We start from the raw sequence: 23,415 nt of genomic DNA, 5'->3' as shown, positions 1-23,415 counted from the left end.
GCTGGCAGGCTGCAAACCCATCAGTGCGTTAGGGGCCTATCTGTCCCAAGCATGTGAAGACTTCCCACAGTGGAATGGGAAGATGAGAACAATTTGTTGCAATGGCCATGAAAGCAGAGCCTTGAGCTTGGTCAGACATCGGAGACACCAAAGTCATCCACAGCATCTTGTCTTTTGTCCTGCTGCTAGATGGACATCTCTGGAAGAGAGTGAGGCTGATGACGGTATAACTCTGCTTCATTTAAATCCAACTCACATCCATCAAGACATCACCCCATGATGTCATTGGTTCTCTTTGAAACAAAGGATAAATGACAAGCCAGCAAGCTGCCCCAATGCTGTGAGGGCCAGCCTCCAAGTGCCCCTACGTGACCATGAAGGAGAATTGTAATCCATGTCCCCATGGGATTAACCCAGCCCCATGGCTTGGGCCAATGTTTGCCCCATTTACAAAGCACTAATGACTCTCCCATTACAGGTAGATCCACAATGTGGTGGCTTTTAGCAACCTTGAGTGTGCTGTATTTGCTTGGAACAACAAATAACTCCTTTGGGGAAGAAAAACCTGATAACCCAGAGGCCCATATGAATATTGTAAGTTGTCTTTCAGAACAAAACAATCTGGGGCAGTACTGGACATTCCTCTGATTCAAATGGTTAGAAGTCTGAGAGTCTGTAAATTAAACAGTGTTCAAAACAAGAAAATTAACCATTTCAGTTTCCCAAAGTAAGAGGTGTGCCTTTTCTCCAACCAGAGTCAAATCATTGCTTACTGGGGCTACCCAGGTGAAGAGCATGAAGTTGTGACTGAAGATGGCCATGTCCTGTTACTCAATAGAATTCCTTATGGGAAAAACAGTTCAGGGAAAGGTAAGATGTAGAGGCTCTGCTGTGAGAGCTTCTTCTGAAAGTACATGGAAAGGGGTTTTCATAAGCTCTCCATCATCCTTGGCTTTGCAGGTCCACTGCCTGTCGTGTATCTTCAGCACGGTCTGCTCACTGCTGCCAGTGACTGGGTTTTAAACCTGCCCAATAACAGCTTGGCCTTCATGCTGGCTGATGCGGGCTATGACGTATGGATGGGAAACAGCCGGGGAAATGCCTGGTCCAGGAAAAATATTTACTTTTCCCCAGATTTGCCAGAATTCTGGGCTTTCAGGTAAGAAAACAATGAAAATGCAGATACTTTGCTTTCTAAAGAGGTGAACCCCCTTTAGGCAATCACCCCATTTTCTGTTTAGCAACATGTTTACTATGGATAGTCGGGGAACAGGGAGAAGAAAACTCATTCTTCCTCCCTCTTGACTTATCCTCTCCTTTCCCCTCTGTTGAAAGGGGAAGAATCTTTTTGAGGCAATTAGTGGGCATATTTAGGAAAGTTGGGTAATGTCTCATTACACAACAGAAATAAGGCTGCCCAAAATGAGCAATGGGCTGCCATGAGATTGATGGGCTCCCCATCTCTAGAGGTCTCATTCAGAGGCTGGAGAAGAGGAAGCTCAAATAGCCACACATATGAAACCATACATGAACTCTCTGGGCCATGTTGGATTGCTCCTGAGATTCTTTGCAATGCCAATATTCTGAGACTGAGTGGAATTTGAAAGGAGGTAGATGAGCCCCCACCCACCTTCCACCAGTTCTGCAGCACCTTCACATTTGGTAATGTTGCAGCAGTGATGTGGGTCCATTCATATTCATTTTGTCTCATTCTTGTAGTTTTGATGAAATGGCTAAATACGACCTTCCCGCTACAATCAACTTTATTTTGGAGATGACTGGCCATGAGCAACTATATTATGTGGGCTACTCCCAGGGTTCTACTATCGGTACGTGAAGTCTAACTGGCATATGAGATGATTGACCTATCACATGTCCTGATCAAAGTTCTGGCTTGAGCCTGATTCTGGGTTCCATAATGTTAGTTCCTTTGATATGGAAATTGAACATGGGCCATAACTAGACAAGTTCCCATGGCTCTCAGACAGAGGTTAGGAAGAAAGCTGGTGATTAAAGTAATTACACTGATTCTTGCTAATTAGTTCAACATGTTATCAAGGACATTAGTTTTAAAAAAGGAGATGCTTATAAACTTCAAAAAAATGAAATTTTAATAATAATAGCTAGCATTTATATAGTGTTTTAGGGCTTGCAAAGCACTTTACAAATACTATCTAGTTTTATCCTCACAACTACCCTAGGAGATAGGTGTTATTATTTTCCACATTTTATAGATGAGGAAAGTGAGGTGGACACAGAGTAAGTGACTTGACAAGGGTCACACAGCTTGTGTCTGAGGAAGCATTTGAACTCAGGGCTTCCTAACTCTAGGAACTGTTCCAACTACTTGCCAATAATAATAGGACCTGTTACAGCATATGATTCTTACAAATTTGTAGGAGTGATTTCTTCCTGGCATCCCTTCATATCAGTTGACAAATGATATTACATTCATTCAAGACAAGCATACTTTATTAAGCTTCACAGATGACATTTTTCACAAATTGAAAGTTGTGGCAATCCTGAGTTGAGCAACTCTATCGGTGCCATTTTTCCAATTTTACAAGCTCTCCGTGTCACATTTGGTAGTTCTCACAATATTTTAAACTTTTTCATTATTATTATATCTCATGGTGATCTTTGATATTGTGATATGGTGATTGTTTTGGGGCTACACACACTGCAGCTGTGCATGACTATGAACTTAATCAATAAATGTTGTGTGTGTTCTGACTGTTCTACCAACTGGTCACTCCCATCTCTTTCCCTCCCCTTGGGTCTTCCTATTCCCTGAGACACAACAATATTGAAATTAGCCCAAATAATCACTATGCAATGTCCTCCTCTAAGCGGAAAAGGAAAGACAATTGGTGTGGCAAACTTCATTGTTGTCTTATTTTAAGACATTGCCACAGCTAGCCCAACCTTCAGTAACTACCCACCCGGATTAGTCAGTAGCCATTGACACCAAGGCCAGACCCTTCTCCCACTAGCAAAAAACAGATTAAAAACAAAACAAAACAACAGAAAACAGATTACAGGCTCAAGGGACAGTTAGCATTTTTTTAGTTAATAAAGTATTTTTAATTAAGCTGCGGACTTTTTTAAACATAAACTGTTGAACGTGTAATAAACAGTATAGTATGAACATAACTTATATGCACTGGGAAACCAAAAACTTCATGTGACTCACAACTGTGATATTTGCTATATTGTGGGGGTCTAGAATTGGGCCTCCAAGGCATGCCTGTATCAGCAGCCCCTGGTTAAATGTTTACTATATACAAGTCACAATGTAAAGCCTAAGCAAAAACAAAACAAAACAACCCAAGCCCCAGTCATTGGTAATGACAACTGTGCTCCCCCTCTGATCAAGGCTGAATCTGTTTATTGTTACTTGTATTCTGTGCAGCCATAGATACACAGAGCCATTTAACATTAGATACGTACAAGTATTCCTCCTTTGTCACCCTTGTGGCATCAGAAGCCCAGACCTGTATTTACTGGGCTTCTGGAGACTGACATCCTCTCAAAGGCCTGTGGGTAGACTAGGACTCACCAACTTGAAGATGCTATAAGGAAAAGCATTCCCATAGGAAAGAATGGTGTGTCTGTGCATGTTGATGGAAAGTGCCCCTTTAGTGGCCAGAGCACTGGACTTGGGGGTCAAGAAGATGTGAGTTTGGATCCTACCTGAGACCCTCACTAGCTCTGTGACTGTGAGGAAGTCATTTCAGTTCCCTGGGCCTAAGTTTCCTTATTTGTAAAATCAGGGAGTGGATATCAATAGCCTCTAAGGTCCCTTCCAGTCCAAAGCCCATGATCCTGTGGACTCTGAAGATCTGTTTGTAGAACAGGCTGGTCACACCTTGGTCACTGGGTCCCATTAAATACACCTTCATCAATCTCCTACATTTGTTCTTCTCTCCCAGAGTCATCTTATGCCTCCTTTGCATTTGCCTGTCAACTCTCTCCCATCCCCACTTCCTCCTTTGGCTTCTCAGCTCAGCTGGAAAGCCATGCATTGGCCAAACCCAGGTCATGTAGGGGGAGAACACGGCTCTGAGACCTGCTTGCGATTCCATGGCCTGCCTCTCCCCCGGGAATGCACAGAATTAAAGTGCTTTGCTTCAGCCAGAAAGATGCCCTGAATTGCTACATATAACAGCTTATTTCCCAGGCAAATGAAGCCACATCTTTACACGTCTAAAACTTTGGAGATTGTAACTATTTTGATGGTTAAGTTTCTAAACCTCCACTTGATTTTTTAAAGAGATTATACTAGGCTGAACATAGAGTCTGGAACATAGTAGATACAATAAATGTTGATTGATTGATTGATTGATATAAAAATACTACATGGAACTAGTGGACACTGGAGACCTCTGGGGCTTTGAGGGGTCTTGGCCTTTGGGTCTACGCTCAACAGCCCCAGACTTCGGAGGATTTTTCTGTCTTCTCTGTTGCTGTTAGGCTGTGGTTCTTAGTATTCCTGCTTCTGGAAGCTCCTCACCTTTTTGCTTCTAATCCATCATGAGTGGGGAGCCCAGATCCCAACTTACCCAAACTGTTTAGAAGCAAAGAAAAATGGCATAAATTTGCCTTCTCAAATTAAGAATTTTCCCACGAATTAGAGAGATTGGGCTTCGAGGATGTTTGTTGTCACATCTACAGAGAAGCAGGGAACATCGTGGCTGGCATGCTGGACTTAGAGTGAGGATGGTCTGGGCTTTATTTGTGCCCGAGCTACCTCTCAGCTCGGGGAGCCTAGATGAGGCCCACAGGCTCCTCTCAGCCTCAGATTCCTTATATGTCAACAGGGACCCAAAGGGATCCCAAAGGCCAACATATTTCCTGCGATAAAACATGGGTGTCACGTGGCCAACCTTTCATCTTTTGTCAGAATATGATTTTGTTTATGTAAGGGATGCCTTATGAGACTTCCCCTATCAGTGCAGATCAGCCCCAGCTGTGCACCAAATAACCATTGCTGGTATTTATTAAACACCTACTGTGTGCCAGCACTATGCTAAGGCCTTAGTAGAGATGGTTTCTCATTTGGTCCTCACCATCTGAGGAGGTAGGTGCTATCATTATACCCATTGTGTAGCTGAGAAAACTAATGCAAACAGAGGTTAATTGGCTTCCCAGGGTCACGCAGCTAGCAAGTGTCTGAGACTGAATTTGAACTCAGGTCTTCTTCCCTCCAGGCCCAGCACTCTATCCATTGTATCACCTAGCTGCTCCTAATAGTCTTAGCCAATTGCCAACAGACACTGAAGTAAGTGCCTTGTCCATTGTCACGGTTGGAGACAGGAGCTGAACCCAGATTTCCTTGCCTCTAAAACTGACTCCATTTTCACCTCTCTGCAAACACTGATGCACCATTGGAATGTCATCGAGGAACACTATTTTTCCCACCAGCCTTTTTTTAAAGTTCTGAGCTGTGTTCTGGATCTTTGAGGCTGCTGGAGAAGGAACCCTCAGATAAGGGAAACTCTTTTGCCTTTCAAGACCATTTTGTCTTAAAACTTTTGTTACAGACACATGGCCAGCCCATTTCCCAATATCTCTCCAAGGAGGTGGGGGCCACAGTGGTGAAAACAGAGGCTTTGGAGGGAGCCCTGGGCTTGCCACTTGCTCCCCATGTGACCTTGGACAACAAGCTCTGAGCTTCTGCTTCCTAGAGAAGAGACGATTTACCCACTAGTCAAGCACAGAGGTTTGATCAGATGATCTCTAAGATCCTCCCTGGCTTTTGGTCTACACTTCCACCACCGCTTGTTATTTATGCACAATCCAGTTCTGCTGAATCTTCAGAACTTGTCATGTTCGCTGGCTTGTGTTCCTCTTAGAGGAACAAGTCGTGGATGCTGGGGATCTGGGTAGGGCAGCAGAGCCCCTCACACACTGTTCCTCTCAGACACCAGAGTTTGTCACAGATACATGGGTATGGCCAGTCCTGGACCCCAGAAATCCCCAGAGAACTAGAATGACTGAGCTCAGAGGCCTTTGCCGGCCTCTCCCTAGGCTCTCCCTCTCAGCCCACCTGAGGTCCTTTGGATTTGGTAGCAGAAGGTTCCTGCTGTCATCTGCCTCTTGTTCTCTTTCAGCTTTTATGGCATTTTCTACTGACCAGTCTTTGGCTTGGAAGGTCAAAGTCCTTTTTGCATTGTCTCCCATCATCACCTTGAAATACATGACGAGCTTCTTAAGTAACTTCTCGTTTTTTCCCAAGCAAATGTTAAAGGTACGTAGCTCTCCCAAGTTGATTGCAGTAAGCATCTCATTTAAAACTCTTCCATGTGTTCAGAAAATTAAAACAAAATCTTCAAAGCTGGAAGATAGTATTAAGTCCAACCCCCATCACTAAACCAAAGAGCAAATAGGAGGGAAAGAGACTTGCCCAAGGTCACATATCTTGTCTGTCAGTATTCACAGCCAGATCCTCTGCACCTGAATCCAACATTCTTTTCACTACTCTACGATGTCTCCTCTAGATATCTTATTGACCCCAACCTTCTCTTAACAGCAAAAAGCTCAACCCTAACAAACCCCAGCGACTAATAGTTTCTTCATGTCCTTCTGTTCCATAAGGACTCCTGAATTGCATTTACTGTATTCAACTCTACTCTTCAACCCTAGGAAGACACTGGAACCTTATGAGACCGGGGGCCCCAAGACATCTGAGGAGGCCTTTTAGTGTAACTCTTGTTCTAGAAACCTGAAATTATTATTACTATTACTACCTTCTATTATGATTCTTTATGGTTGGTAGCACTTATCTAGTACTTTAAGGATTACAAAGTGTTTTATATATGTTACCTCATTTGATTCTCACAATACTGGGAGATAGGCGCAATTATTATCCCCATTTCACAAAAGAGAAACTTGAGGTTAAACTTAAGTTACTTGCCCAGGGTTACCCAGTGAATAAGTGTCTGAGGTACATTTTGAACTCCAATCTTCTTGCTTCTAAATCTTGTCCCACCTAACTGCACCCCCAGAGAAATCTCAAAGGAAGAGAATCTCCAGATCAGAACAAACAGAGTCACTTACTGTCAAGTGCCGAGCCATCCCAGGCTGGGGAAGACGATGACAGGTGATCGAGGAGTTCAGTGACGTTGTGAGGTAGTCTGAAGTTTAGAGTTGGCCAGGGTTAGGTTAGAGTCCGAAGTCTTCAACAACTCCACCCAAGGATTAAGACTGAGAAGCATTGTGGCACAGTGGATCCTACTTCTCAGACACACAAGCCATGTGACCCTTCACAGATAAGTAACTGCTTGGGGAAGCTCCCTCTGGCTGTACCTTGTTCAAGACTTTCAAGTCCCTATTGCCAGACTGATTTTCCACAGGAGTTTGCTTCACCAGCCAATAAGCAATAAGAATTAATTAATCACCTACTGTGTGCCTGATACTGTGCTAAGCTTGGGAAATACAAATACAAAAAGAAAAATAGTCCCTGATCTCAAGTAGCTCATAATCCAATGGGAGAAGATAACAACCTCAGAAAACCTACCAAGGGGTAGTAGGGGAGGGCCCCAAATCAGGGGCCTGAGAGAAGCTTAAAATAAGGGCAGTCAGATGGGAAATGAGGAGATTCTGTTCCTGCTCCATCTCATTAAATGGAGGAGTTAATGATTCCCCATCCAATTGAGGAAGAGAGGGGACTAATGTGGTGTGAGCAATTACGCTGAGGGTGTGGTGGAGAAGCCCAAGAAATCCCAAATGCCTTCAGCTGAGTGGGAAAAGAAGAGATGCCTGATCAATAGAATCATTGTCAGGGACCTCTCCCCTCCCCTCCCCTCTCCTCAGCTTTCCTCCCCTCCCCTCTCCTCCCCTCTCCTCTCCCTCACAACTCAGGATAAACACACCACACATACACACACATGCAAACACACTAAGAAATACTGCTTTACACGTGAGGAATGTTAAGAAAGATTTAATCATTAAGGATAATTAAAAACTATTACTTTAAATTACATTGGAAAGAATACTGATTTGGGAGTTTGAGCACCTAGGGTCAAAGCTTGTATCCAATGCCCTGTGCCTGTGTGCCCTGGGGCAAGTCCTTCAGCATCTCTGCGCTCAGATTTCCTCTTCTTTTTTTTTCACTTTCAACAAACATTTATTTTCTTTTTTCCAGTTACATGTAAGGGTAGTTTTCAACATTCATTTTCATAAGATTTAGAGTTCCCAATTTTTCTTCCTCCCTTTCCTCCCCCCTCCACAAGACAACAACCAGGTTATATATGTACAATCCACAAGTGCTCTTTTTATCAGTTCTTTCTATGGGGGTGGATAGTAAGCTTCCTTATTAGTCCCTTGGGATTGTCTTGGATCATCATATTGCTGAGAGTAGTTAAGTCATTCACAATTGCTCATTGAACAATGCTGCTGTCACTATGCACAATGTCCTCCCAGCTCTGCTCACTTCACTATACATCAGTTCATATGAGTCTTTCCAGGTTTTTCTGGGATCATCTTGTTTGTCATTTCCTATAGCGCAATAGCATTCCACTACAATCCTATACCACAGCTTCTTCTGTCATTCCTCAATTGACGGACATTCCCTTGATTCTCAATTCTTAGCCACCACAAAGAGTTGCTATAAATATTTTTGTACAATTTCCCCCTTTTCTCTTTTTCATGATTACGATTGTTAACTGTTTCCCTTCCATCCTATTCCCTTCCCCTGATATTTATTCTATTATCCATCTTCTTTCATCCTGTCCCTCTTCAAAAGGGATTTGCTTCTGTTTGTCCCCTTCCCCAATCTGCCCTTCCTTCTTTTGCCCCTCTGTTTTTATCCCCTTCCCCTCCTATTTTCCTGCAGGGTTAGAGAGATTACTACACCCAATTGAGTGTCTATGTTATTCCTTCCTTGAACCAATTCTGATGAGATTGAGGTCTTTGAGCCAATTCTGATGAGTGTTAAACTCATTTACTGCCCAGATTAAGTAGATTACTCCACCAAATTGGGTGTGTGTGATAGTCCCTCCTTGAACCAATTCTGATGAGATTGAGGTCTTTGAGCCTTTTCTGATGAGTGTAAAATTCATTTACTACCTTCCTCCTCCCCCATTCCATAAGCCCTTTCCTTGTGACTTTCATGTAGGATTTCACCTCATGCTACCTCTGCCCTTTCCCCTCCCCCAGTGCATTCCCCTAACCCCTCAATTTAACCCTAAAGATGTCATCATGGGGCAGCTAGGTGACAGTGGACAAAGCATCCACCCTGGACCCAAGGGGATCCCAGCCAAAACCCAGCCTCAGACACAAGACAGTCACCCACGGCACGGTCCCAGGTATGACCCTCAACTCTAATTTTTTATGGTTCTCTAGGGTCTTGTATTTGAAAGTCAAATTTGCCATTCAGTTCAGGTCTTTTCATCACAAATACCTGAAAGTCCTCTTTTTCATTAAAGTTGCATTTTTTCCTTTGAAATATTATGGTCAGTTTTGCTGTATATGTGATTCTTGGTTGTAATCCCAATTCCTTTGCCCTCTGGAATATCATATTCCATGCCCTCCAGTTCTTTAATGTAGAAGCTGCTAGATCTTGTGCTATCCTGACTGGGGCTCCACAGTACTTGAAATCTTTCTTTTTGGCAGCTTGCCATATTTTCTCCTTGACCTGAGAGCTCTGGAATTTGGCTATAATATTCCTAGAAGTTTTCCTTTTGGGATCTCTTGCTGGAGGTGATCGGTGGATTCTTTCAATTTCTATTTTAGCTTCTTCTTCTAGAATTTCAGGACAATTTTCCCTGAGAATGGCTTGGAAGATGGTGTCTAAGCTCTTTCCTTGATCATGGTTTTCAGGTAGACCAATAATTTTCAAATTCTCTCTCCTGGACCTATTTTCCAGGTCAGCAGTTTTTCCCAGAAGATATTTGACATCGCCCTCTTTTTTTTTTATTCATTTGGATTTTCTTTATTGTGTCTTGGTTTCTCATAAAGTCACTGGCTTCCATTTGTTCAATCCTAATTCTTAGGCAGTTATTTTCATCAGAGAGCTTTTTTACTTCCTTTTTCATTTGGCCAATTTGACTTTTCAAGCTGTTGCCTTTTTTCTCATGTTTTTCCTGTATCACCCTCATTTCTCTTTCCATTTTTTTCCTCTACCTCTCTAACTTTATCTTCAAAGTCCTTTTTGAGTGTTTCTATGGCCTGAGACCAACTCATATTTTTCTTGGAAGCTTTAGATACAGGGGCCCTAACATTGCCATCTTCCTCTGAGGGTGCACCTTGGTCTTCCTTGTCACTGAAGAAAATTTCTATGGTTGTCACCTTTCTCTGACTGCTCATCTTGCATTTCTTTTACTTTGACTTTTAGCTCCTTAAAGTGGGGTACTGTTTCCAGGCTGCACTATCCCCAACTTCAAAAGTCCCAAGTGGTATGGTTTAAGGAGAATCAGGTTCTTCACTCATCTGGCCTGTTCCCTGGTCCATGGATGACCCCAGACCAACTTGATAATCAACCAGCTTTGTGTGTTGTGGTTGTCAGCTCTGATGAGCCTGTACTCCTTCCCCACCTGGGACACTGCTACTTGATCCTACCTCCTGGTTCCCAACAGGGGTGAAAAACCCAATTTCTGCCTCAGGACCAGCATAGACCCCTGTAGTCTCCCCCCTGCCAAGGGCTCAGCCCTCTCATCAAACTGTGAGCTTAGTTCCAGATGGCACTGGTGCTTAAGTTGATTCAGAGGTTCTGGGGGTCTCCTTCTCTGGTGAGGACTTCCTGGGACTGAACCTGTGTCAGGGTGACTGTGGGGTTGGTCTCAATTCCTGTCTCAGCACAGCAGCTCCCTCCTTCTGATCTTCCAACCATTTCTTGGTTGGGAAATGATCTTAGCATATTCTTCTGTTGGTTTTGCTGCTCCAGGGATTGTCCTAAGGCATTATTTGGATTTTTTTGAGCAATCATGTCATGAGTTCGAGAGCTCACTGCCTTTCCTCCACTATCTTGGCTCCCAGGTTTCCTGTTCTATAAAACAATGGGGTTGAGCTAGTTGCTCCCAGGTCCCCTCCAGGGACCTTTACCTTCATTCCGTGCCCTCCTAGAGCCATATCTAAAAGGAAGCAAAAGGAATGGGAGAGCCCATGGAGAACAGCACTGAGACCAGACAAGGAAAATTCTCAGTCAGTAGGCAGAGGATGTGAGTCACTTGAGTCTTGTCTGAGGATGTAGCTGTGGTTCTCCAACAGTTGTTTCAAATTGATTTTGCAGATTTTATTTGGTGACAAAGCATTCTTCACGAATACTCATTTGAAGAAATTCATTGCCACCCAACTCTGTGGCCGCAAGATTCTTGATGAAATTTGTTTAAGAGCCTTATTCATCATAGGTGGATACAACCAAAAGAACTTTAATATGGTTTGTATGAATTATGGCTCCTCCTCTGACCCCACCCCTGGAGTTTTTAAGCTACATGGTTGCAGAGAATTTGCCCTGTCCTTCCATGAAAAGAGTCCTTTGGGGCTCTCCTATCCATGGGACATGGATCCTGCCCCCACCCCCAAACACCAACTCTCATCCCAACCATCTCCTCAGGGCAGCAAGGTGGTGAAGTGGATAAAGGATAGGACCTGGGATCAGGAAGGTGAGGTCAAATCTGGCCTCAGATTCGAGTTATGTGACTCTGGGAAAGCCACAACCTCTGTTTCTTTATCTGCAAAATGGGAATCATGACAGCACCCACCTCTTAGGGTTGTTTTGAGGGTCACATGAGGTAATGATTGCTCACACAGTGCTTGGAACATAGTCAGCACGATGTAAACATTAGCTCTTATGACAAGTATTCTGGGGACAGCTCTAGGTCCATGGCTATGAAATAGCCAACCATAGCCCACTGGGGTCACCTACTTTCCTCCTACCCACTACTTGAAGAAAATGGCATGTGGAAGAATACCGATTGTGGGGCATGACCTCGTCTTCTCTCCCTGACAGCATCCAGCTTCCTTCTCAGCATCCTCTATGGCCCAGTGGAGAGAACAGGTCTGGGGATCAGAGGACCTTCATTCAAATCGTGACTCTGTCCCCCAAAACTATGACCTTGGGAGGGGGTGGGGCAGACCACAAGTGAAGGAGCATATCTTTTTCATGGTGTCCTGAGGTTTAACAGATTTACAAGGAAAACCGGCCTCATCTAATGACCTTCCAAGCAGCCTTGGGCCCCTGCTCAGTGCTGCTCCAGCTCCCCTCCTTGAGACAATCGCCTTCCCCTGCTGTGTGTTTCTTCCAGAGTCGCTTGGATGTGTACTTTTCTCATATATCGGGAACATCGACACAGACTATGTTTCACTGGCAGCAGGTAAAGATTGGCGAGGAAGCAACGGATCCCAGGACCCTTGCTCATGATTCCACGTCACTCTGAGTAAAGGAGAGACAATTCCCTCAGCCGGACAGGGCATCCAAGTCTCCTCCATAGCCCCGCTGACCTGTCTGGCCTTACTTCACATTCTTCTCCTCTCTGGACTCTGTGCTCCAGCCAAACTGATCCCTAAACTTCCAAATTCATCTCCTCCCTCTGTGCACCTGACCTCATGGCTGTTGTGCATCTCTTTGGCACCTCTGCTTGTCTGAACTGTCATCCCTCACTCCTCTGTGAGGCCTTCTCTGCTCCTCCCTGCCCAAACTTTGCGCTCTCCCCCTTGCAGATTCAGAGATTCCTTTCTCTGCTCCCTTGCTGTGTCCTCTCAGCAGACTGGGCTCCTAGAAGCCTGGCTCATTTGTATGTTTAGCACAGGGGGCATTTGCTTGGTAAGAGCTTGGTTGATTGAAATGGGACACATTAAGCCTTTTTCTCGCATGCATTTCTCTAATGCAGGAGGTTTTGCCCTTACTTGTGTCTTGGACCTGTTGGGCAGGTTAAGCCCGTGAGCCTCTTCTCAGAGTCAGGTTCCAAATGCATGAAACAAAATACATTGGAAAACACAAAGGAAATTAATTCTCTCATGAAATACAGTTATTGGAACCCTAAAGACTCCACTACTACCACAAGTTCTTGGGCCCCTTGTTAGATCCCCTGCTCTAAGGAATTCTTTGACCATTCATTGATAGATATAACAATTCAGCTAAGGCCTTTGATGTCACCTAGAGAAGGACACTGATGTAGGGGCTGGAGGGGGCGGGGGCTCATCTGTTGTTTTCTTTCTCATTCTAGTATTTGCAAACCGGAGAGTTCCAAGCTTATGATTGGGGAAGCCCAATCCAGAACATGATGCACTTTAATCAGGTACATCTGCCTGAGCATTTGGCTTGTGACCCAAGATCTTTCTGTGGCTTTAATCCTGAGAGATGGGAGGGTCCCAAACTAAAACCTTCCTCATCTAATCCCTCATCCCTGGTGAGGAGGGGACCCTGGTCACCAAAGGGTTCTGCTAGCAGATAACAAGCACGAAGGGGAACAAGACTTCCCTAAGTGAAAGTCTCTGAATCTGGACAGTAAATGGATGGCCACAGTTGGCCAGCCTCATCCTCAATCTGACCCCACAATGAGGCATTTTTTGATCAAAGTAATTTTCAAGTACAATTGCCAAGCAGTTACAATTGGCAATAGTGTATGTGTGTATGGGGGGGGGGGTGGTCATTTATTCTTTGTCTTTGCCCTCTCCATACAGTATCTGGTACACAGTAGGTGCTTAACAAATGTTTGTTGATCGATTGATTATTATCTATATCAAAGAGATCCTGCAGATATGAGAAGAATGGAAATCTATTATGCCCCAGGGCTGTGCCAGGCATGATTTTACTCTGGCCCCCTACAACCAGCTTCCTCAGTGCCATTGTATCTCTACTCCCTATTTCTCTCCTTCAAATTTAGCATCTTTGTTCTCTTACGTGGCTATCTTTACTTGGGCTAGTCTATCCTGTTTGTTTCAGGTCTTCCCTTGCTTCTTGGTACCTTTCCAAGTTTGAGCTCAACTCCAAACTCTTCTCCATCTCTTTAGTTGCTACTCTTTGTTTTACATGGCTAAAATCTAGGAATTTGATCAATGGTCACATTATGAAGAGTTACATTTGTTCATTGTACCCCTTATAGAAGAGGGGCAGTGGGTAGAATAGCTAGAGGGCTGACTTAGGGGTCAAAGAAACCAGGCTTGTGGTTCTGCCTATGATTCATCTTCTGGTTGTATGACCCAAGGCAAATTGCATTATTTCTCAGTGTCCCAGGCAACAATCCATGACCATAAGTTCCAGAGCTAGTGCTGATCTGAATTGGTAGATGAATTTCCTGACTGGGAGTTATGGATACCAATGAAAGCAGAGATCTGTTTCAAAAAATAAGAAACCAAAAGATATTTGTTGACTTATTGAATGGAGCTAACAGAAGAAGCTATTTGCAGCTATGGGTCTCTGGGCCTCATTTATAAAATGAGAGGCTTGGATTTGACAATTTCTAAGATCCCTTCCATCTCAGATCTTGAGATGGGATGGGATGGGATCTTGAGATCCCATGACTGCTTGGATGTTCCTCCCTTCCGAGAAAAGAAGAATCAATAACACTTCTCAAGCAACCCTGAGGTTTGCAAAGCACTGTACCCACATAATCTCATTTGAGCCTCCCAAGCTCTTGTAAGATGGACATTGAAGACATAATCCCCATGTTAATCAACTCTGTGATAACAGAACTAATAAACACTGGAGAAAATCAATGAACCGAGATCTCTCCTGACTTGAAGTCAAGAACTCCACCACAAGAGACTCCATAGCTCATACTCACTTTAAAACTGATATTCTGCACAAAATTCCCTCCCTTAAAAAACAACAACATTGAACCCAGACACATGGCATGGGTGGTAGGCATGTCAAGATTAGCATAAGGGAGAAGTAGATCCATCCTAAGGACAAATATGGCAGGATTGGAGCTTGTAGATTCTTCCAAATTTTTTTCTTGAACCAGACTTGGAGCAGAGAATAGGAAAGAAAATAGAGAATTCTCCTGAAGAAATCTTTTCACTTCAAGCCTTTAAAGATCTGGGATTCAATCCAAGAAGCTGCTTTCTCCACCCACCCACACCTCACATAGGTCTACAAATAGAAAATAGTTTTAGAAACACAAAGGACTCACTTCCCTTCAATCAGTGTGGAATAAGATTTTTCAGTGCTTGTGGGAAGTATCTATATGGAGAGGAAGTTCAGTGCAGTAGCCAGGGTCAGGACACGGGATTTGGGAGACCTGAGTACAAATCTTTTGGAATTTACTAGCTATTTGGACCCTAGGCTAGTCTGTAGATTTCAATTTCCACATGTGTAAAATGAGAATACCTATCGGTATAATATTATGGTAAGATTCAAAAAAGATCATACCTACAAAGTATTTTACCAACCTTAAAGTGCTTAGCACAGTGCTTGGTACACAGTAGGTGCTTAATGTTTATTTACTGACTCTACATAAATGTCAATGCTGTTATGAGCTATGGAGGTAGTTCTCCTAGTGTTACTCATTTTTAGAAACTCATAAACCAAGCAATACCTGAGGCATTCCCTTAAAGAAAGGGTTCTTAACTTGGAGTCCATGAACTTTTTCTTTTCTTTAAATATTTTGGTAACTATTATTTCAATGTACTTGGTTTTCCTTGTTATCCAATATAGTTTATTTTATGTATTTAAAGATGTGATTCTGAGGCATGCATAGATTTCATCAGGACACAAAGAAAAATGAAGAACCCTGTCCTAGAGAATTAATGTTGGATTTGCCTCAAAGCTCTCACTGAAAATGTTCATTTGTCTTCTTTTTGCCTCCAGACCACACCTCCCTTTTATAGAGTAGAGGACATGAAGGTACCTGCTGCCCTGTGGAGTGGGGGCAGTGACTTTATGACTCCCAGTAATGATACGGAGAATTTGCTCCGTCGACTTCCTAATGTCATTTACCACAAGAAGATTCCCTCCTATACCCATATGGATTTTATATGGGGCATGGATGCCTCAGAACAGATTTATAATGAACTCATTCAGATGATGAAGCAAAATGTGTCAAACTTCCCAATGCTTTAGATGGAAGGAGTTCTGTTCTCCTTTGTCATTGATGTTTCCTATATTGGGCATTGGAACATGCATGCTGTCTTTTCCGGAATACTCCAGACTCAGTGTTGCTCATGCTTGAAGAAATAAAGCTATGGAAATAATCCATTATTAACTGTTTTTTTCATTGGTAATTTTTAGTCTCAGAGAATTTGATTTTCTTTTTGGCATTCACAGAAACTGCTGTGGCATAACAGCTGGCTAGATAACTAGCTTTAGAGCAAGGGAGACTTGGGTTCAAGTTCTCTCTCTGACACAGACTTGCTGTGTGACACTGGGCAAGTCATTTAACATCAGTCCTACAGGTAACTCCCTAAGGCTATAAGTGCCAATTGGCACCAATGGAAGGAGTTCCCCCTTTCATTGACATCACAAGTTTGGTCCCTATCCCCCAATTCACTGAGGAAATATGAAGTTGAAGATAGAAAAGCCTAGTCCTGAGTAGAATGCCCCTCTAAATGTTCATCTGAAGCCTGAATGATGTAAGACTTGAGGAGAGGACTTATCTCTTTTTTGTTTGTTTTTTGAGACAATTGGGGTTAAGTGACTTGCCCAGGGTCACACAGCTAGTAAGTGTCAAGTGTCTGAAGCCGGTTTTGAACTCAGGTCTTCCTGAATCCAGGGCCAGCGCTTTATCCACTGTGCCACCTAGCTGTTCCATGAACACTGATTTTAGAGAGTAGTGGAATAGCTAGAGAGTAGAATAAATGGTTACCTTTATAGAGGAATAACAAAACAGATGGGACTTTAACAAATTAAAGTAAATTAGCATGATTTGTTTTGAGAATGCCATGGTATCATTTTAGGTGTCCTTGTATGGACCAATCCTGTATAACCTATAATAAAGTCTCTTCAAAGGCATGGGATGTGATTGTTATTTCTATATATTGCTCACAGTACCAGCATAGTGTCTTGTTCATCAACATCAATAAGAGGTGATTAATGGGGAATACTATTGTGCTATAAGAAATGATGAGGGGCAGCTAGGTGGTGCAGTGGATAGAGCACCGACCCTGGATTCAGGAGGACCTGAGTTCAAATCCGGACTCGGACACTTGATGCTTACTAAATGTGTGACCCTAGGAAAGTCACTTGACCTCAATTGCCTCACCAAAAAAAAAAAAAAATGATGAGCACGATGTTTTTTTTTAAAACCTGGGAAGACATATAAACTGATGCAAAAATAAAGTGAGCAGAACCAGGAGAACATTGTACACAGCAACAATATTGTAAGGATGATCAACTATGAAAGACTTAGCTGCTCTAATCAAAGCAATGATCAATACAATTTAAAAGGACCTATAATGATAAATGTTCTCCACCAATGCAGTCTACCGATACTCAGTAAATGATACTATGTCTACTGATACTCAGTAAATATTTCTCGGGTTAGTCTGGTATTGTGAACATAAACAAAATTAACTTATCAATGGCTTCATTAATCACTTTAAAAATATTTTAGAATGTATTTTGTTAAATATTTCCCAATTGCATGTAAATATTTTAGCATGTGCTTTAAAAATTGTTTCAAATTCTCTCCCTCCTTCTTACCCCTTGAGAAGGCAAGGAATAGAATATTGATTATATATGTGAAATCAAACAAAACATATTTCCATATTAGACTTGTTGTGAAAGAAAACATATATACACACAAAATCAAGAAAAATAAAGTGTTTTCTTTTAAACAGTATACTTCAATATGCACTCAGAATACATCAGTTCTCTCTAAAAATATTTATCTTTATGGGTCCTTTGAAATTGTGTTGGATCACCATCTTGATTAGAGCAGCTAAGTTTTGCACAGTCGATCATCCTTATAATAATGTTGTTGCTGTATATAATGTTCTCTTGCTTCTGCTCCTTTCCCTTTACAGTGGTTCACATGTCTTCCCAGGTTTTTCTGAAACCATCCTGCTCATCATTTCTTAAAGCACAATACTATTCTACATTGATCACCTTTTGTTGATGTTGATGAGTTTTTAAATTTTATTTTTTATTGGTGGAATAAAACAAACATAGTACAATAAAAAAGATGATTACACATGAAAGAGTAAATGTATTATGCACAACTTCCTATTCCTTTCAAATGTACAACAAAATTATCATGTACATTTTTTTCTTCCTCCCCCACCTCACCCTAGAGATGGCTACCACTAGACACAAATAGGTATAGGTATAGGTATAGGTATAGGTATAGGTATAGGTATAGGTATAGGTATAGGTATAGGTATAGGTATAGGTATAGGTATAGGTATAGGTATAGGTATAGGTATAGGTATAGGTATAGGTATAGGGGTGTGTGTGTGTGTGTAAAATCATTCCATACACCTATTTATCAGTTATTTCTCTGGATGCAGACAATGTCTTCCTTCATATCTTCTTTACAGTTAATTTGGGTATTTATAATAGTCAAAATAACTTACTTGCTCAAAATGGTTCTTAAAATAATATTGCTGTTACTTTATGCAATGTTATCCTGGTTCTGCTCATTTTGCTCTTCATTATTTCATGCAACTCTTTCCATGTTTTTCTAAAATCATTGAGCTCATCATTTTTATAGCATGTAGTATTCCATCACAATGATATACTACAACTTATTCAGCCATTCCCCAAGTAACAGACATCCCCACAATTTCTAGTTCTTTGCCACCACAAAAAGAGCTGTCATAAACATCTTAGAGCACATAGGTTCTCTTCCTCTTTCCCTGATTATCTTTGAAAATATACCTAGTAGTGGTATTGCTGAGTCAAAAGGCATAGGTAGTTTTGGGGTTTTTTTTGTTTTGTTTTGTTTTGGGGTTTTTTTGGTGAGGCAAACAGGGTTAAGTGACTTGTCCAGGGTCACACAGGGGTATAGGTCATTTTATAACTCTTTGGGTATATTCCAGATTGCTCTCCAAAATGGTTGGATCAGTTTACAATTCCACCAACAATGACTTAGTGTCCTAATTTTCCCATATCCCCTCCAACATTTTCACTTTCCCCTTCTTTAATTTGGGTAATGTGGTCGATGTAAAATGATATCTCAAAGTCATTTTAATTTGCATTTCTCTAATCATTAACGACAAAGACTTTTTCATATGACTATAAATTATTTTGATTTCTTCATCTGAAAATTGCCTGATCATATCCTTTGACCAATTATCAATTAAGGAATGACTTGCATTCTCATAGATTTGACAAAGTTCTACACGTATTTGAAATATGAGACCTTTATCTGAGAAACTGTGTATAAAAATTACCCCCCCCTTGAATTTTCTGCTTTCTTTCTGATCATGGCTATATGCTTTTATTTGTTCAAAAAGTTTTAAAATTTAATGTAATCAAAATTGCACATTTTACACCCCACTGCTCTCTCTTCTCTATTCATAAATTATTTGCCCATCCAAGAGTCTGATAAGTAATATGTTCCTTATTCTTCTCTTTTTCATGCAATATCTCTCCTTATATCAAGGTAATGTATCCATTTTAACATCTTGGTAAATGGTATAAGATATTGTTCTATGCCCCATTTCTGCCATACTGCTTTCCAGTTTTCCCAATAATTTTTATCAAATAATCAATTCTTATCCCAAAATCTTGTCTTTACAATTGTCAAATACATGGTTATTATATTTATTTCCTGCTACAAATTATATGTCTGGTCTGTTCCACTGATCTACCTTTCTATTTTTTAAGTCAGTACCAAATAGTTTTGATAATTACTGCCCATTAGGGCAGTTATAGTTTAAGGTATAGTACTACTAAATCTTCTTCCTTTACACATTTTTCATTAATTCTTTTGATCTTCTTGACTTTTTGTTCTTCCAATTGAATTTTGTTATTATTTTTTTTCTAATTTGGTAAAATACTTATTTGGTCATTTAATTGGGATGAAATTGAATGTATAAATTAGTTTAGGTAAAATGTCATATTTATTGACCCTACCTACCCATGAAAAATTAATATTTCCCCAATAATTTAAATCTGGTTTTATTTGTATAAAAAGTTTTTTTTTTACAATGTTGTTTATATAGTACCTGTATTTGTGTTGGCGGGTATATTCCCAGGTATTTTATGCTCTCTAGAGTTATTTTAAATGGGGTATTTTTTGCTCTTCTTGCAGGGTTTTGTTTGTAATATATATCGAAATGCTGATGATTTATGGGACTTACTTTGTATCCTACTACTTTGCTAAAATTATTGTTTCAACTAACTTTTTAGTTGGAGCTTTGGGATTTTCCAAGTATATTATCATGTCATCTGCAAAAATAAATAGTTTTATTACCTCGTTCCCTCTTCTGATTCCTATTTCTTTTTCTTCTCTTATTGCTTATTGCTAGGATTTCTTTCTTTCTTTTTTTTTTTTCAGGGCAATGAGGGTTAAGTGACTTGCCCAGGGTCACACAGCTAGTAAGTGTCAAGTGTCCAAGGCCGGATTTAAACTCAGGTCCTCCTGAATCAGGGCCAGTGCTCTATTCACTGCTCCACCTAGCTGCCCCCTGTATTTCCAATATAATAATAAATAGTATCAGTGACAATGGGAATCCTTCTTTCATACCTGATCTTCCTGAGAAGGCTACTAATATCCCCATTACAGATAATGCTTCCTGGTGGTTTTAGGTAAATGCTTTTTATAAATTTAAGGAAAAATTAATTTATAACTATACTTTCAAGAGTTTTTCATAGAAATGGGTGTCATATTTTATCAAAAGCTTTTTCTGCATCTATTGATGTTTTTTTAAAACATTTACTATTGATACAATCAATTGTGTTAATAGTTTTCCTTTTGTTAAATCATCCCTGGTATTAATCCCTCTTGGCCATAATGTATAATCTTTGTAATTTATTGTTATAATCTTTTAACTGATATTTTTATTTAGGATTTTTGCATCCATATTCATTCATTAAATGGTTCTATATTTTTTTCTGCTTTTCCTCTTCCTGGTTTAGGTGTCAAATATTATATTTGTTTCATAAAAGGAGTTTGGTAGGATGCCTTCTTTGCCTATTATTTCAAACAATATATTTGATATTGGAATTAGCTGATCTTTAAATGTTTGATAGAATTTATTTATAAATCCATTTGGTCCTGGTGCTTTTTTTCCTCTTGGGAAGCTCATTTATGGCCTAAGTTCTTTTTCTAAAATATGTCTATTAACATATTCTTTCCTGGTTCTGGTAATCTACACAATTTACATGTTTATAAATATTCTTCTATTTCACTTAAATTGTTAAATTTATTGGCATATAATTGGGCAAAATAATTCCTTGTAATTGCTTTAATTTCATCTTAATTGGTGGTATATTCACCCTTTTCATTTTTGATACTAGTAATTTGGTTTTCTTCTTCTTCTTCTCCTCCTCTTCCTCCTCCTCCTCTCATTAAAATAACTTATTATTTATTTTGTTTGTTTTTTTCATAGACCCAACTCCTAGTTTTATTTATTAATTAAATAGTATTTTATACTCAATTTTATTTATTGATACCATTGTCTATAGCATCTTAATTTTTAAGATGTCTAATTTAGTGTTTAATTAGGGATTTTTACTTTGTTCTTTTGCTAGTTTTTTTAATTGCATACCCAATTTATTGTTCTGATTTTTCTCTATTTTAATGATGTAAGCATTTAGACATTAAAAAATTTCTGATCATTGCTTTTTCTGTATCCCATACATTTTTATATGTTGTCTCATTATTGCCATTCTTATCAATGAAATTATTTATTGTTTTTATGATTTGTTCTTTAACTCACTCATTCTTTAAGATTAGGTTTTTAATCTTCAATTAGTTTTTAATTTATATTTCCATGGGCCATTATTAAATATAATTTCATTGTATTGTGGTTTGAAAAGGATACTTTTCATATTTCTGCTTTTCATTATAAAATGTTTTATGTACCAATATATGGTCAATCTTTGTAAAAGTTCTATGAACCACTGAGAAAAAAAGTGTATTTCTTTCCATTTCCATTCAATTTTCTCCAGATACCTATCATATCTAGCTTATTTAAAATTCAATTCACTTATTTGGCTTCTTCATTATTTATTTATTTATTTGGTTAGATTTCTCTATTTCTGAGAGGGGAAGATTAAGTCCCCCACTATTGTAGTACTACTGTCTATCTCTACCTGTAATTCATTTGACTTTTCTGCTAAAAATGCATATGCTATTATATTTGGTACATATAAATTCAGTATTGATATTGCTTCATTGTCTATAGTATCCTTATTTTTGGTATTTTATCAAAATGTAATCATCCTGTTCCTCTCTTTTAATTAAATCTATTTTAGTCATAACTTTGTCTGAGATCATAATTGCTACTCCTACCTTTATTTTTGCATTTCCTGAAGCATAAAAACTTCTACTCCAACCTTCTATTTTAACTCTGTGTATATCTCTCATTCTTAAACGTGTTTCATGTAAACAATATTATTGAGTGATGATTTTTTAAGTTTTGGTTTTGTTTTGTTTTGGGGGGGCAATGAGGGTTAAGTGACTTGCCCAGGGTCACACAGCTAGTAAGTGTCAAGTGTCTGAGGTCAGGTTTGAACTCAGGTCCTCCTGAATCCAGGGCTGGTGCTTTATCCACTGTGCTACCTAGCTGCCCCCTGGGTGATGATTTTTAATCCACTTTCCTATCCATTTTGATTTTATGGGTGAATTCATTCCATTCACACTCAAAGTTTTAATTACTACTTGTTAATTTCCCTTCATCTTATTTTTACTCACTATTTTCCTTGTCAGCCTCTCTTTTTACCCTATTACTGTTAACTTATCTTCTCTCTCCTTCATATTTCTTATTTTAAGTGTTTCTCTAATAGTCCTTTCCTTATCTTTCCTCCCACCCTCCTCTATACAGTCTTCTAAAAGTCCCTCCTCAACCCTGTCCCCCAGTTTTCTTACCTCTCTACAAATTCATAAGATATCTATGCCCTTCCAGATGTACACTGTTTCCTCTTCAACACAGATGAGAGCAAAGTTCCAATATAACCAGCTCTCCACCCCCTACCTCTGTGCTAGTTTTCCCTTTCATACCCCATTTTTATGAAATGCTTGCTCCTTTTTATTTTTTCCTACTGAATTTTGTTTTTTTTTTTAAATCAGACCATCACACATAATTCAGCCCCAACCTTTCTTTCAATCTATACCTCTAATGATGACAGTTTTAAGAATACTGATATCATTTTCACATGTGTGTACATATACATATGTGTATGTGTATATATGTACACACATATAGATGTACTTATGCATGATATACATACACATACATGTACATATACAATAGTTTGACCTTAATGAGTGCCTTATCATTAGTTTTTAATGTTTTCCTTAAATTTCCTTTGAATTCTTTATATTGAAATTTCCAGAGTTCTTTTATTTTTGTTACAAATACTTGAAA

At 40.0% G+C, this 23,415-nt stretch overlaps 1 protein-coding gene across 1 annotated transcript; it reads left to right on the top strand.

Annotated features, from left to right (window-relative positions):
* The first annotated feature begins 489 nt into the window (after window positions 1-489).
* LOC122742664 (gastric triacylglycerol lipase-like) lies at window positions 490-16,003 on the top strand. The gene is made up of 7 exons (XM_043987065.1): window positions 490-594; window positions 756-870; window positions 961-1,159; window positions 1,720-1,829; window positions 6,114-6,250; window positions 12,246-12,314; window positions 15,752-16,003. Exons 1-7 carry the CDS (start codon window positions 490-492, stop codon window positions 16,001-16,003), a joined length of 987 nt encoding a protein of 328 aa, XP_043843000.1.
* The last annotated feature ends 7,412 nt before the right edge of the window (window positions 16,004-23,415 follow it).

This window comes from Dromiciops gliroides, chromosome 2 (genome assembly GCF_019393635.1).
Source record: "Dromiciops gliroides isolate mDroGli1 chromosome 2, mDroGli1.pri, whole genome shotgun sequence".
NCBI lineage: Eukaryota > Metazoa > Chordata > Mammalia > Microbiotheria > Microbiotheriidae > Dromiciops > Dromiciops gliroides.
The sequence above is the reverse complement of the archived record's forward strand: the minus strand, read 5'-3'. Positions and strand labels throughout refer to the sequence as shown.

Excerpts from the sequence above, each read along its gene's own strand:
- LOC122742664 (XM_043987065.1), top strand. The coding sequence starts at position 490 with ATGTGGTGGCTTTTAGCAACCTTGAGTGTGCTGTATTTGCTTGGAACA. Across the intron at positions 1,160-1,719 it reads CCAGAATTCTGGGCTTTCAG|TTTTGATGAAATGGCTAAAT; the intron begins GTAAGAAAACAA and ends TCATTCTTGTAG. Across the intron at positions 12,315-15,751 it reads CTATGTTTCACTGGCAGCAG|ACCACACCTCCCTTTTATAG; the intron begins GTAAAGATTGGC and ends TTTTGCCTCCAG.